Source organism: Dicentrarchus labrax, unplaced genomic scaffold, assembly GCF_905237075.1.
Source record: "Dicentrarchus labrax unplaced genomic scaffold, dlabrax2021, whole genome shotgun sequence".
Classification (NCBI taxonomy): domain Eukaryota; kingdom Metazoa; phylum Chordata; class Actinopteri; family Moronidae; genus Dicentrarchus; species Dicentrarchus labrax.
In genome coordinates this window covers 13,717,022-13,731,299 of record NW_026136715.1, presented here as the reverse complement: position 1 = coordinate 13,731,299, position 14,278 = coordinate 13,717,022, and the positions used below count along the sequence as shown (strand labels likewise).

Sequence of the window (14,278 nt, the reverse complement as noted above, 5' to 3'; positions counted from 1 at the left end):
AGATGAGGATAAAGTAAAAATAGAAGATAAGAGAATAGTAAAAATATACATATATAATATATTTTTGTTTTCAAGTGATTCACATAAATACATTTGTAAACACCTTGTTTGCAAAAATCTGAATATTTATTACAGCTTCGGACACATTGAGCAAATTACAAAGATACAAAGTTGTTAAAATATACATATACATAGGTAAGCAATGTGTTCTGTTCCTTGCTCAGTTTTCTTCCTCAGGCAGCTATCTTTGCAGTAAGGTGCCTCAAACTTTCTTTATGTTTATACTTTGTATTGAAAGTCCTATTTTTTATATTGATAGCTTAAGTAATAGCACAGTACAAATGTCTTGAATGAACAAATTATTCTATTCAAATACAGTATTGTAATCCTTTCCACCGCCCAACACATGTGGCAAGGAACTATGTGGAGCAGAGCTTTTGCTTCATATTAAAAACGTCTTCTGATGATTATCTATGTAAGTTCTCCTGTCAACAGATGAGAGCCATTAATGCCAGTAGAGGAATCACAGAAAAAGATCTGGACAGAGGAAAGAAGAAAAAAAACTGAACAAAGGAGAAGGAGGAAAACCTTTTGGAAATGCAGTGATAAAATAAGAGAAGAAATAAAAGGGCAGAGAAAGAGAAAATTATTTCACGGTGCCTGAATGCGTTGACATGAAAGCAGTGCATTGTGGGTACTCTTGGCCTGGGGGAAACCACTGGAGCAGAAGGACAGAGATGATGGGAGAGTCTGTGCGATGCCACAGCACACATGCACACAGAGTATGCATCAGATTTCTAGCAGAGCGGTACACAAGCAGCCCACAGTTTACACCAGCCCACAGTATTATTTGACCCTGTTGACTTGATCACTATTGTTTTAAGGAGAGTATCATTCTCTGAAATCCTGTTTAGCAGCAGTCCAAATGACTAATCGTTAACAAGGTTTCATGAACACCCTAATGTTACATTGGATGCTGATGTACAGTAATGACGATCATGCTTATCAGATCGGGGGATATCTGTAAGGATGAGTTTATATAAGAGAGTCAGATGGGAAGATAGATGTAGGCTAGAATGCAAATTTAGCGTGGGCCGGTTAGGGCCAGTTTTCACTGCCCTGCGCTCCACTGAGCTGTAGACTTGCAAATACACTAATACACTAACTTAACAGGACAGGCTGATGACATCACACACCACGGGCCCTGGAGACATCGCTTGAGTCACAATGTTACCGTGTGCGTACATAGACACGCGTGCATGCCAGCGTGTTTGTATGTGCCAGTGTTTGTGGTCACATCCTGAGCCACGTGCAGTGAGTCTGTTGCAGTAATATACAGAGCGATAAAACTCAGGTCAGGCGTTAAGACCAAAGGCATCTGTGCACGTTCATGTGACTCCACACTACACTTAGTAAGCTAAATCACAGCTAATGGCAAACTATCAATGTATAGATAATAATAATGGATGCTTGTAATGTACACAGCAAGCTACATTTTTAGTATAGTTTACAGATGACTTGATATTTCATTATATAATACTATAGAATTCCCTTGTGGCAGTACCAGTCAACTCCATCAGACAGAAAAAGAAGGTTGGGCAATATCCCTAAGGAAAATATATTGTCATAGATACGGCTAGATTTTGAAAGTATCCAACCGAAAAAATCCCACCCCCTCCTTCCAGGGCTCCCTCCAAAGCCCCTCCCCCAACACACATTAACACTCTTGACATATCCAACTATATCATGTCTCCTTCATACATAGTTCTACATACCATATAGTTCAGGAAAAGAACAATTTCCCACCTGAACAAAACAAACCAGATGATTACCTGTCCTTCAGTTCTTGCCGTTGTTGAAAAGCCACAGTGATGTTTTTTCTTTTCTTGCTATGCTTGGCAGTGCAAACTGTTGTAGGTATAGATGGAACTATACATTTTGGCGATTCTTTCTCTGCCATTCTTGTGCGACTAGCTTGTTAGCCAGCCGATCATTTCACGATTGGCTGGGCTTATTACAGGCCTGTGACTGCTACAGATGCTATATTTTTTTCAGATTTTTTCGGAGCAAAAATATAAGAAAAAAGATGCTTCTAAAGTATATTACCTTCCCTAGTTTTAAGGAATAGTATAAGTATAATCCACAGTATTTTCATAGAAATATGTGTGTGTTTACCATTTTCTCTTGTCACGTGATTTGACATAATAATTGTTTTACAGAAACGTCCTTAACCGAAAAACTAAAATAAATTTTTCTACTGTTCCAGCAACACATTAAACTGAAAGCAGCGAAATCACCCATGCAATGTCTATTAATTTTAAGATCCCCATTGTAACACCTTAAATTAAGGGTAGTTTCCTTCCTTTTTTTTAAATTGGTATCTTTTTTTTACCAAGGGTTGGCTAAATGTTACATTTCCAGACTTGAGTATTGTTTACTGTAAATTATACTATTTCCTTACATAAACAACAAACAAAGTGACACTTAAACAGCAGAATTCACTCTAAAGTGGACATCTCTTTTTCCAAAATAACCCTTAAAGATACTTTCTCTATTTAAGTAAAGCATACCTTCTCAAATTAGTTGCCAGTATACATACAGCAAACAGGTCAAATGTTAAATGTTTCCCTTTATTTTATATAATACATACTGAAGGACATGACTACCACCGTGTGATCAGCATTAACTTACAAACAAGACTCAACTGATGTCAAAAACTGTAGATCTAAAAGTTTGTGGGTGTGACTTTGTGCAGCAGGATGATAAAAAGTCATAGAAAAACAACAAGGCTGAGTCCAGGTTTTGTTGCTTTCGTTTTAGTTTGTTTCATTATTGCTTCAACGAATTTCCCATCTTCACTTAAGTCGTCAGAAAAATATCCTTTAGGAAAACACATTTCTTCCTCAAAACTATATATCACGTTATTAGGCACAAACTCTTAAGATCTCTATAAATATGTGCATATAGTATACATCTCCACACACATACACACACTCAAGCACACATGAAACACAAAACATACACAAACATCCGTTCTTGTTCTCTTACTCTCACGTCAATGATACAAATAACTTAGAACAGACTGCAGCTGCCTACTATGAGTTTTCAAATTTTTTTTTTTAAATACCAGCGCTTTACTATTATACCTACAAATACACAATTATAAATATATAGCAATTTGTTCATATCTGTGATATGCATTTCTCAGACAAAATGGAATTGATTCCTTTTGGATTCTTTGGCCTACCCCTCGAACCCGCATACAGTAGAAGATACTCTTCTCATCAGTGCATAGTCAAATACCTGTGGAAATTAGCTACCCAAGTCTCAGAAAGGAGGGGAACATACACACATGCGCACACATTAATATACTCGCTCTCTTTTTTTTTTTCTCTCACAAACACACATGCACTAACACACACATGGTATCCAGAGACGATTAGGTTAAAGGGTTGAGGCCCAGGTTTTAAGTCCAGGGTTCACGTTATCATCTCCTAGGCGATAGCATTCTCCAGTGGTTCCTTCTCATCTGCTGTGGCATGATCTGCCCCCTGCGCTGCTGCCAACTCCTCGTTCTTCTTTAGCTCTCGCTGATACTTGGCCATGATAGCAGCGTAGGCGCAGCCATACACTGCTGCAGCCAGCATCATCAGACATACGATCCCACACACTACGCCGGTGATGATCACTGTGGCAATTGCGTGGCGCAAGTTGACAGGCCGGTGCCTCTGCTTAGGTTCACACTCTGGCATGCTCCCTCCCCCTCCTCCTCCTCCCCCACCACCAAAACCCTCCCCCATTGCCATGGGGACATGGAGAGCGTGGCTTGAGGGATGAGCATGGTTGCCATGGGTGTGGCCTCGCAGCAACCTCTCAGATTCCAGGTGGTGTATGTTAGCAAACAGGTAATGGTAGCTTGTGGTCATGCAGGTGTGGAAGAGCTGATACGGGACTTTCTGCAGGTCTCTATCTCTCATTTCTTCTGGCTGAGAGCAAATCACCTCATCCACCACTCCACCTTGGGATCAGAGTTAAATAGTTAGAGTAGAGAGGGATGGCAAAAGACAGACTAACAGACAGAGGGAATAAGGAGACATGCATCAGTCAGTTGTGCACATTACGTGCTGTAAAAAAAAAAAAATATATATATATATATTTTTGCAGCTTACTACAGAGGAGGGCACAATCATAATGATCATAGCTGAGTCTGGAATAGCCCATTGTTTGAGATATTTATTCATCTACGGTGTAATGGCTTTCTTTAATCGGCCATAATAGCAAGTGTGATATGATTAACAGCTCAACTACTGGAGCCGAATGAATCAAGTCTGTTGGAGAATGTGTTGAGTTAAGACTTCATCAGCTGCCCTCTGTTTGTCCAGTAAATCTCTTTATTATTCATCTCTCCCAGTATTCATGTCGAGTGTTCTCTGTCACACACTTCCTTTCTGCCTGCATGATTAACCACTGGCTTTCTATTAAGCACACATCCTTGTATCTGGGTCCATTGTTCTGTTTTGCAGTAATTAGAATTTTCAGCCTTTAAGACGAAAGCTGTGTCAGGGTAACATAGGCATGTAGGCGGGCAAGTCAACTCCAAGTGAGCCCAGCTTTCATTGTACAGTGGTTATTTTGTTATCTAATGCACGCTGGGGTTGGTCTAGCATGGAAAATAATGTACTCTACAATTAAACTCTTAATCACCAATATACACTCTATCGCTGGCTGTCACCACAGGGACTGCTGCATAGAGTGCCTAACATCGCAACATTATTCTGGAGATTCTTATTGCTGCATGGCACTTTTTTGCTAAGCTATAAGGTCAATGTCAGTGAACCAACAGTTACAATAAAGACTCTACTGTAAATTCTGTAAATTGTGACCATGACGTAATCCACAGTACTCACCAGATGTTAATAACAGTATAAAAGCCAAAACAATCTACATTTCTCCCACAGCTACAACATGAGACACACACATGCACTCATTCCACCATCTTTAATAACTGGACAGACCTTTTAGTCGGGTCTTAAATCCACTGTGTCAATCTCTCCAAGGGCAAAATAGTCAAACTTTATATCCATTTGGGGATAGTCTATTTAATCCCTAAAAGAGGCTCTCCTCTCATTGTGTAAACCGTCCATAGAGTCCAGCCATATCTACTCTAGTACACTAGTAGTTTAAGGTTATGTGCTTGTGTTTTACCATAATTTAATACTATTTCAAGCTGGAAAGGCATTGAGATGGATGAATATTGGAAACATTACAGACGTTCCCCAGCTACTGCCTAGGGCTACGAGTGGTCTAACCTTTAAAGAGGTACGTCTCCAGCCAGAGTTTGAGGCCTATGAGCTGGCAGTCACACCTCCAGGGGTTGCCTCGTAGTGTGAGGCTGTCCAGGCGGGTCAGGGCCTCCAACAGGGAGCGGTCCAATCGTGTTAGCCTGTTATGCGCTAGCCCCAGGTGGCTAAGGTTCCTCAAGCTGTCCCCCATGGCTCCAGGGAAACCCCACAGGCTGGAGGATAGGAAAATGTCAAGGAAATATAAGAGATAAGATACAATGAATTATGTGCCATCAAGGTGACTATCTGTATTGTTCGACAAGAGGCAAATATTCAAGTTTTGTTGCTTAACCTGTTGTGTGAGAGGTCAAGGTGCGATAGCGAGCGAATAGGTCCAAGCAACCGCTTGTCAAGCTCTCTCAGGCTGTTGTAGGCCAGGCTGAGGCGTTGTAGAGTTCTGAGACCCAGCAGAGCGGTTGGTGAAACAGATGTAATCGAGTTATTAGATAGATCGAGAATGCGAACAAGGGGTATTTCTCTGAAGGCCATTGATCCCAGCCCCCTGATACGGTTATCTTGGAGATACAGTTCCTGGGTGTCTGGATGCAGTCGTCGGGGGATGTCATATAGGCCTCGACCCCGACAATCTACTACTTTGGTGTTGCTGTTGCAGCTACACTCCTTTGGACAGGCATGTGACAAAGACAAGAGGGAGAGGAGGGCACACGCCAGTACCACTGTGGAGACAGTGGGACACAATTTTGGATTAGACATTTAAAGCTTGTGTATATGTAGCTTAATATGAAAGAAATACTACTATGTATACATCTTGGTTGACTAACGTGTGAGCTTCAGCAATACCCTGGACTACTATCACGTTATTGCATACATTCAAACTACAGTTTTTAACTGCCATCACAACCACCTTCACTGAAGTAAATGAATGCTACAGAAGACATTTAAGTGGTCATATATATTCCAAGTTTGATACTTTGGTTTAGCATAAATATATGAAATGTACATATGAATATTTTAAAAATGAAGTCTAAATAAAATAATGCAGTTCACTTTGTTCTAGGACTGTACTTTGTCTGATAAACAAGAAAGTAAACTTATTACTAATATGCCAACTCCCACCCTCCCTTAGACAGTGGCCCTTAGTGACTTCATCAAAGCTTCATAACCCTTCACCCACACTCCTCCCACACACAAATCCATACACAGCAGATATTGGGTGTCTGACTCCCTTTAAGATGACTTCACTTGTCCATTTCTTGTGGAACACTACAGCAGTATTTATAGCACTGGCTGGACTAGCTCGAGGCTCGATGAAATGAATCTCAGACCCAAGCCTGGGCATGTAACAAGCTCACAAGTTGCATTCATAGATCCTGAACAGATAGCTACACCATGTTTATCTTCATAGGCCCAGCAGCTAAAATGTTCTTCTAAACAGTTCAGCAGCCGTTTTCTTAATTGGGAATGTTTAGTGTTTTCTCAAATGGGAATTATCTCATTTTCTCCTGTATCAGGCAGCAACTCCCCCTAGAATCTCTGCCTGAATTATGCCTTTGTAATGAGGCAGCTGTGCATTCTCATATCACTGAAACTTATTTCCACACTAATATAAGGAAACATTGTGCAGCTATTAACTATAATCATCAAACAACCATTGGGGAATGTTGATTTGCATGGGACAGCACAATTTAATTGTTTAAATTCTATGGTCACACAACAATCAACTCACATAACTGCTATTTAGCATTGGAAAATACTAAAGCCATTGTCCCATTGCTACCCTATTCTTTGAATAAACACTATTGTAACATAGTCTGCTAATTAGAGTGGCAGTGTCCCATTTTCTAACATGTAATCATCATTTTGTCTTTGTCTGGCTATTGGACTTCTTGCAGTGGATTCAGATTCACAGGTTTAGAAATATCCTGTCACAGGTGCTCCAGATCTATTCTCAGGTGTTACTTTGGTACAGTGGCATTGTTTCTGCCATGCTATTATGTTGCTTGCTTCAACAAAACAATCAGAACGTGGCTGAGTTGAGATTTAGCACGCTGTAACGCAAAGCCCTGTGTTAATTGCATCTTTGGTAGTGAAATGAGAGTGTGTGTGTGTGTGTGTGTGTGTGTGTGTGTGTGTGTGTGTGTGTGTGTGTGTGTGTGTGTGTGTGTGTGTGTGTGTGTGTGTGTGTGTGTGTGTGCAAGAATGCACTCAAACACATGTGCTTACACATGTGTGCACTTACTCATAAACAAACTCATATACATACGATGCATGCATAGACACATATAAACAGCCTCAGCTCAGTGGAGCGTTGTAACAGCAGCTCTAGAATGAGGTCAACACAGGAGAATGGCTCTTTGCTCTGATGTGTCCCTCCAGCCCAAAGTACACACAGAGAAGCTTGTAATGACATGTACACACAGCCCACAAAAAGTACCTCTTAACTGAGCTTGGTACCATTGTCTGTATCTATTTGCCACAGGAAACACTCAATGCAATGCTAATGTGCGGCTATAAACATGAAAGTGTGAATGTAATGCTGCCATGTGTGTTGCATCCTCTCAGTTATACAACAGTTTACACAACATACTAGTCTCAGCAGCTGATAGCAGCCCACCTACCATGCACACATATGAATACACACTCACACATATTGTCCAAGTGATGGTGCTCCTACCTCTCATTTCTGCCAGTCGTCCTTGGGCCGCTTGCATTTGTTCGTCTTTTAGCTCCCCTGGATTCTACTGACTCTCATTGGTTGATGATCCATTAGCCATCAGTAAGGTTGAGATTAGCTATCCTGACTCTCATCTGTGTAGGCTGATAAAGTCAATAGGTAGGAATTAGAAGGGCAGAGATCAGCAGCAGAAACTTGTGTTGCCCTCAGGATCCCCAACACTGCCTGCACGGGCATGAAACCCCATCAGAGCGGGAAGAATAGAGCACAGAGCCTACTGCCAGCCAGCCAGTCAGGGAATCACTGTAGTTAGGGAGCTCTGCTTCTATCTCTATCTCTCTCCCTCTCTCTCTCTCTCTCGCTCTCGCTCTGTATCTCTCTCTATTGGTCTCCCACTGTCTCTCAAACTCTCTTTCTGTCGCTTGTATTTTTCTTCATGCTGTTTTTTTGCCTTTGTTTCTACGCATTTCCCATTCCTCTTGCTTGGTTTGATTTAAGTTCTGCTCCTCTGTTGAATCCAAATCAACACTCTGACCTCTGCGTGCGTATGTCTCTCTCTCTTTCTGTTTTGCTTGCTCGCTCTTCCTGTCCCCAGTTGTATTGGTGATTGTGACGGTGTGTCATCTCCCAGTGGACAGCTGTGCCTCTTAAATCACAGCGCGCACACATACGCTGACATTCACGTATTGCTCTGGCAAGAGTTGAGCAAGACAAAATTAGATTGTGTCTACACAAATACTCAAACACTTCAACACACAGTGAACACAGTTGGAGGATGCCCGTTGCTGTGGCATGCTCTGATGATATTATGCATGAGCCGTGGGCAGAAGGGCTGGCAGAACACGCCCCCAGCACAGCAACACAGAACGCACGAATGCACACATACACATGCACACACGCACACAGCAGGATATTAAGCTGTTGCAGTTAATTTACATGATTTTTTCTGCATTTAAAGGGATTGACTGTTGAGCTTATATGAGCTCATGGGTCGCTTGAAGGAGAAGCAAAAAATGGACAAAGGAGGAGCAGGAAGAGATTAATGATCAAATCATTTTTAACGATGAATATGATTAAGCTTACAAGCTGACCTTGGCTTGTAGTGCCTTCCCTTGTATTTACCCTCCTGTCCATCCATATTTATATCCTTTCTTCCGCTGAAGGGCATGACAATTATTTTCATTCCGTCATATACAGTGAGCAATTAATGCACATGTGAAGATGCTTTAGAAAACATAAATACACATATAGGGACTTGCACCTGCGCACACACACAGACACTTTGCATCCACACTGACATGCACACTTGACTCCTACATAGTGAAATGCATCCTCAAATGTGTGATAACACCATTTTATTAGCTAAAAGCCCATATGGGTGATGTGTACAGACAGCATGTTGTGTTTGTGATGTTATGTCTAAAAATCTTACGCATCAAGTTACAAAAAAAGAGAGCGAGAAAAAAACCATGTTGTCAGCACAACATGATACAAACACTTATATCATCATACTATCATGTGCATATCCTGTGATGCATTTAATGCTCGTGGCATTAAGGCCCACTATGACTCTGCTATTAAGTGAAAACTACAAAGATGGTTTGCATGATTTGCACATGATCGTTTCTGTTAAATCTTACGGCTCATTCAGAGAGCTATTTGAGATTTGGCCACCACGGAGATTTAAAAAAAAAAAAAAGTTTTTCAGCTGTAAAGCAGTGAACTGTTGGATTAGTTTAAAAAATATTCATTAGTCAAGTCTCAATTTTGTCTCAACAAGAGTGCAGATGAGAGGAGAGGCCAGTGGAGCCTAAGTCTGATGGCATCCTTAACAACAGCCTCCTGTTCTGCTCATCCTCTGAATGTTGCTCAGCATCTTGACATGATCCGCCCCTGCATTGTGTAGCTGCTGTGGAATGCACCACCAAATTTGCAAATAACTACATCTTTCAGACAGCTCTGAGTGTTTGTGACACTTGTATGTGAGGTTATGCTTGTCCTAGAGGTGTTTTTGCTGTCACTGGGATGTGAACTGATGCATACACAATCAAAGAGAAAAACACATACACACTACACACTTGCTTGTCCTTGCTATAGAATGAACATGAGCACATACATGATGCACCCTTGCACGGATGGATTAGTAAGTTTATACAGTCCTTATTAGAATCCCAAATACCTGTAGGATTTAAACCGGTTGTCATCCCTCCCTGCCTGGAATTGTACTGATAGGAGATTGGTGATGGCGTGGATTTGGAGAGGATTTTATGTCTCTTCATCTTTGGACTCATAAACCCAGCTCAGGGCATAAATAGCCCCAAGTTCTTAAATCATACCTAGGGAAATTAAATGTTCTCTCATAGTACAGAAAATTCCCGAGCATTAGTGAGACAGATTTGGGCTTTTGCCTTTTTGTTCTGAGCCGACTTTCAGGTAGCAGCCAACATCCGTACGCTTTTAACCTCTAATACAGTTTGACAGAGTAAACCCCATGTACTGCTCATATTGGGTTTATGTTTCCATCCTTGCTTAACCGATTGTCCATCCTATACTTTATATTTGTAACTATATTTTAAAAAATGTTTTATCCTGTATAATCTTTATGATGAGTTGTGTTTTCACATCTTACATCTTCAAATTATTTTTATTTTTCAGGTTTTAGAAATCCCAATTTTTGTCTGACAATTTAATTAGACTTCCTTATCTGTTTTCCTTTTCAGTCACTATTTTCTTTCTTTTTACAGCTTTTTTTAGAGTAGATGATCCTGTATCTTTTATTGGCTAAATGATCTAGGTTCCCCCTGATTTTATACCATGTGTGTTTCCATTGCTGTTGCCCAGCATCTTAAATTAGCCTCTCCTCCTGGGTTTTCCATGTGGGTGTAGAAATGGTGGGCTGCTGAAAGGATCTGGCAAAGCTTATGACGGGATAATCTGCACCTGTTCCTCTGGGCAAGGGCTAAAACAGGCCACAGCAGCACCCCACTGCACTTAAACAATCACACGAATGCACAGTCACACTAAAAGAAGAGCAAACCAATGGAATATTTCTCACTGATAATGTTCTCTACACATGGCAGATCACTACATTTTTCATCCAAGTTTTCAGTATTTTATGTTTATAAGCTACTACTATTGTATTAATACTATTAGCTGTTTGTCTATGTGTCTATAGAACCAACATTAACATTGGTCCAATATAAGAATAATTATTAGATTATTATATTATACTATATTATACTAAATGTCCCACTGCATTATATTAATCATATGACAGTAAGACAACATTAATTTTTTTTTTACTAACATAACATGAAGAAATTGTTAATCTTACCCATTTGAAAGCTATTAATAAATAATAAATAAGCTATTCATAAGATCTTAAAGAAGTCTAAAAACATGATGTATAAATTATCAAATACATTTTCCAAAAAATACTAAATTAATAAATCCACAATTTTACAACAAGACTAATTTTGGCAAAACAAATTTAATTTACAGATGTGGGACATCCAGTTTGGAAATGAAATGGGTTCAAACATAAAATTTTCAGCTCCAAAAAAAAGGTTGGTCATGGCTTATAATAACATGACTCAGTCTTATCAGTTTCATTTTGTTGCAGTGTGAGGCAGTTTTTCCCAATTCGCTAGCTTGTTGCATGTATCCATGCAGGTATTTATTTTATGCTTAAGCATTATGTTTCTCATGTTTCTTAATTTTTTTTTGTTTGTGTGGTGTTTAAACTTCCAGTGCTGATTCTGCTTCTTATGTATTGCACACATCGGGGTTTTCTTTTTGCATTTTCCTTCATTTATTGTGAAATACTTTCATACAGCAACGTATAGCCCTTAAACAATAGTTAGTATTTCTTGCAATTTTTATAATTTCCCCTGTATCTACATAATAATAGGCCTATACCAGCTTGAAATACAGGTAGAAAAATGTCTGAATTGTCCAATCAATATGTTGGCCTTACGGTAATTTAATGTTAAATCCAGCCAAATGCTGCATTCTCTTCCCTTTAGTTTACTACCTGCGGCTGCTCCGCATTTTCTCCTGGAAAGACTTACAGAACCCAAAATCATGGCAAACCCCCTACTGAGAGAAAGCTAGGGTCCTCTGAGTCTTAGTGGCAGGGGGTAGAGGGAAAGGAGGGCGAGGAGGAGAGAAGGGAAGTTAAAGCCTGTGGTGAATGTGTCAGTCTTTTCTCAGCCAACTCTGAAAAAGCTGACACATTTAATGTTAGCGACTGTTTGGACTGTTTTTCCACGCAAGGAATTCTGGTCAGATCTGTGCATTTAGGGACCTGCTGGGATGAGGCTTATGGAAGTGAGAGCAGCTCTGTATACCAACTCTGGAAATGCCTGTCGGGATAACAACGGGGAGGCAGACTGAGGAATTGGATGGATTTCATGTGGGCACAGAGAGAGAGGTCTGGTTTAGAATCGTGTGAAACTGCATTTTGAGTGTGGTTAGCAGCATCTGTGAACATGTGTGCAGATGGTACTAGTATTACGTACACACACAAACACTTAGCCTTGCAGAAAAATAAGCTGACACATGTATGATGCAGGGTGTAATTTTTCCCTTTTTGACCAGAAGGGGTTTGCTGCAATGGAAGTGGATGTGTTCCTTCAGTTGGGGTTAATGAAAGAGGCACTGTGTGTATATTAACAATCTCTCTCTTGCCTGTAGGATGACTTCTGTTGTGATACAGATCACAGTGTACTTGCACTTGCTCTTGCACACACATGAACACACACGTCCCATTGCTACATCTCATTTGTTGTGCCTCTTTCAGCCGTGGGCATCCAGATGAAACTGGAGTTCTTTCAGAAGAAATTCTGGACAGCCAGCAGACAGGTACGTAGACATAAACACACATCCTACATGTTTACACGTTCATATTATGATACATATAACACACTTTTAAAACTATAATAACATAGCATCCCCTCTAACTACAATGCCTGCTAAAAGTAGTTTAAAACTCCATACAAATTAAACACAAAGGCAAGTAAAGTAAAAAAATATAATGCGTAAAACATTTATTTGCTTTCTCATAAAGCATCCTTGGTTTTATGACATTTCTGTACTTTGATAACAACTAATAAATGTCATAAGTATTTAATGACTCAAGCGACCATGAAAGTTTAAATTGTTTGGTGGATCTTTTAACACGTAAATCTGTTTCCTTCCATTTATCCATTTAAAGGTGATTTTGGAAGACAGTAAAGGTTTTCAACTGACAAAAGGAATCTGTGTTCTCGACCAATCAGTCTAAATATTTGCTGTGACACCCCGAGTATGCAGATTTTTATTTTTTATTTTCTTACAGTGTGCAGCATTAGATGGAAAATGCTCCATAAGCTGCGACGATGAGGTCGGTCAGCCTTCCTTTTCTCAATTATCCATCCATGATTCGGTCACTTTTACTTCTCACAGCTGCTTTAACACTTTGTTTTCTGTTTAACAGAACATTAACTGCTACCTGATTGACAACAACGGCTTCGTTCTGGTAGCAGAGGATTACACTCTGGTAAGACATCAGCACACAAAGAGACACACACACACAGAGCCTGGTATGGCAAGATCAATGAAAAGGATTGTATAATACTCTGTTTTATAGTTGTCATAGTTAGAGTACACACATTTATGTTTGTAATGAACATTATATAATATATTTCCTCAATTTCATGGATGTTGTTGTTTAGACTGCTCTCAAGGAGACATGGTGCTGCCCTAGCATACACCCTCTGCTTAGCTGTCACCAGACATACTGTCACTCTGGCTTTGGCTCATCTAGAAGCCAGTCCGCTGGCTGTCACTGTCCTTCCAGTTCTCTGCATGTTCTTTTCACGTGTCTCTCACTTGCAGGCTCCTCATTTTTTGTTTGATCTTAATTTAGAGGTGACGGAGCATTTAGGGTTCTACTTGTCAAGTTGTTTTATCTCTTTGTTGTTATGTAGTGAAAATGTCATTGAATTAACAAGGTAACATTAATGTGACCCAGAGAAATGTTGTATTAATTGTGTGACGAGTCTTGTGTGAGCCGTTGGGGCAAGCTGGAGGATCTACCAGACTGTTTCATTTCCGGCAATTTCATGCTGTTTCTAGGAAGAGGATTCAGGGGTTTCATGCAGCTGAGGTGGGATTCTCTGGCTCCAAGGTGTAGAGTAAATTAGGGTGTTGGGGGGGGTGAGGGGGGGGTGTCTGTGTCTGATATGACTAATGGATGCTAATGGTTTGATAGCGTTGTCCCTGTGGCATCCCCTGGCTTGGAGCAGTTTGGACAGGCAGG

General features: G+C 40.3%; 2 protein-coding genes across 6 annotated transcripts in view; one reads left to right on the top strand and one right to left on the bottom strand.

Moving 5' to 3' along the window:
- The window catches only part of cacna2d3a (calcium channel, voltage-dependent, alpha 2/delta subunit 3a), a 110,561-nt gene that overhangs the window by 82,773 nt on the left and 13,510 nt on the right, over positions 1–14,278 (top strand). For all 5 annotated transcript variants that reach the window (XM_051426197.1, XM_051426196.1, XM_051426195.1 and 2 more), the window contains 3 exons: positions 12,779–12,840; positions 13,316–13,360; positions 13,454–13,516. In XM_051426197.1, the coding sequence (XP_051282157.1) occupies positions 12,779–12,840; positions 13,316–13,360; positions 13,454–13,516 (170 nt within the window). The remainder of the gene's footprint in view (positions 1–12,778; positions 12,841–13,315; positions 13,361–13,453; positions 13,517–14,278) is intronic.
- Positions 2,612–8,757, bottom strand: LOC127377922 (leucine-rich repeat and transmembrane domain-containing protein 1). The gene is made up of 4 exons (XM_051426254.1): positions 7,978–8,757; positions 5,635–6,019; positions 5,310–5,515; positions 2,612–4,018 (listed from the first exon to the last, which is right to left on the bottom strand). Exons 1-4 carry the CDS (start codon positions 8,012–8,014, stop codon positions 3,495–3,497), a joined length of 1,152 nt encoding a protein of 383 aa, XP_051282214.1. The 5' UTR covers positions 8,015–8,757; the 3' UTR covers positions 2,612–3,494.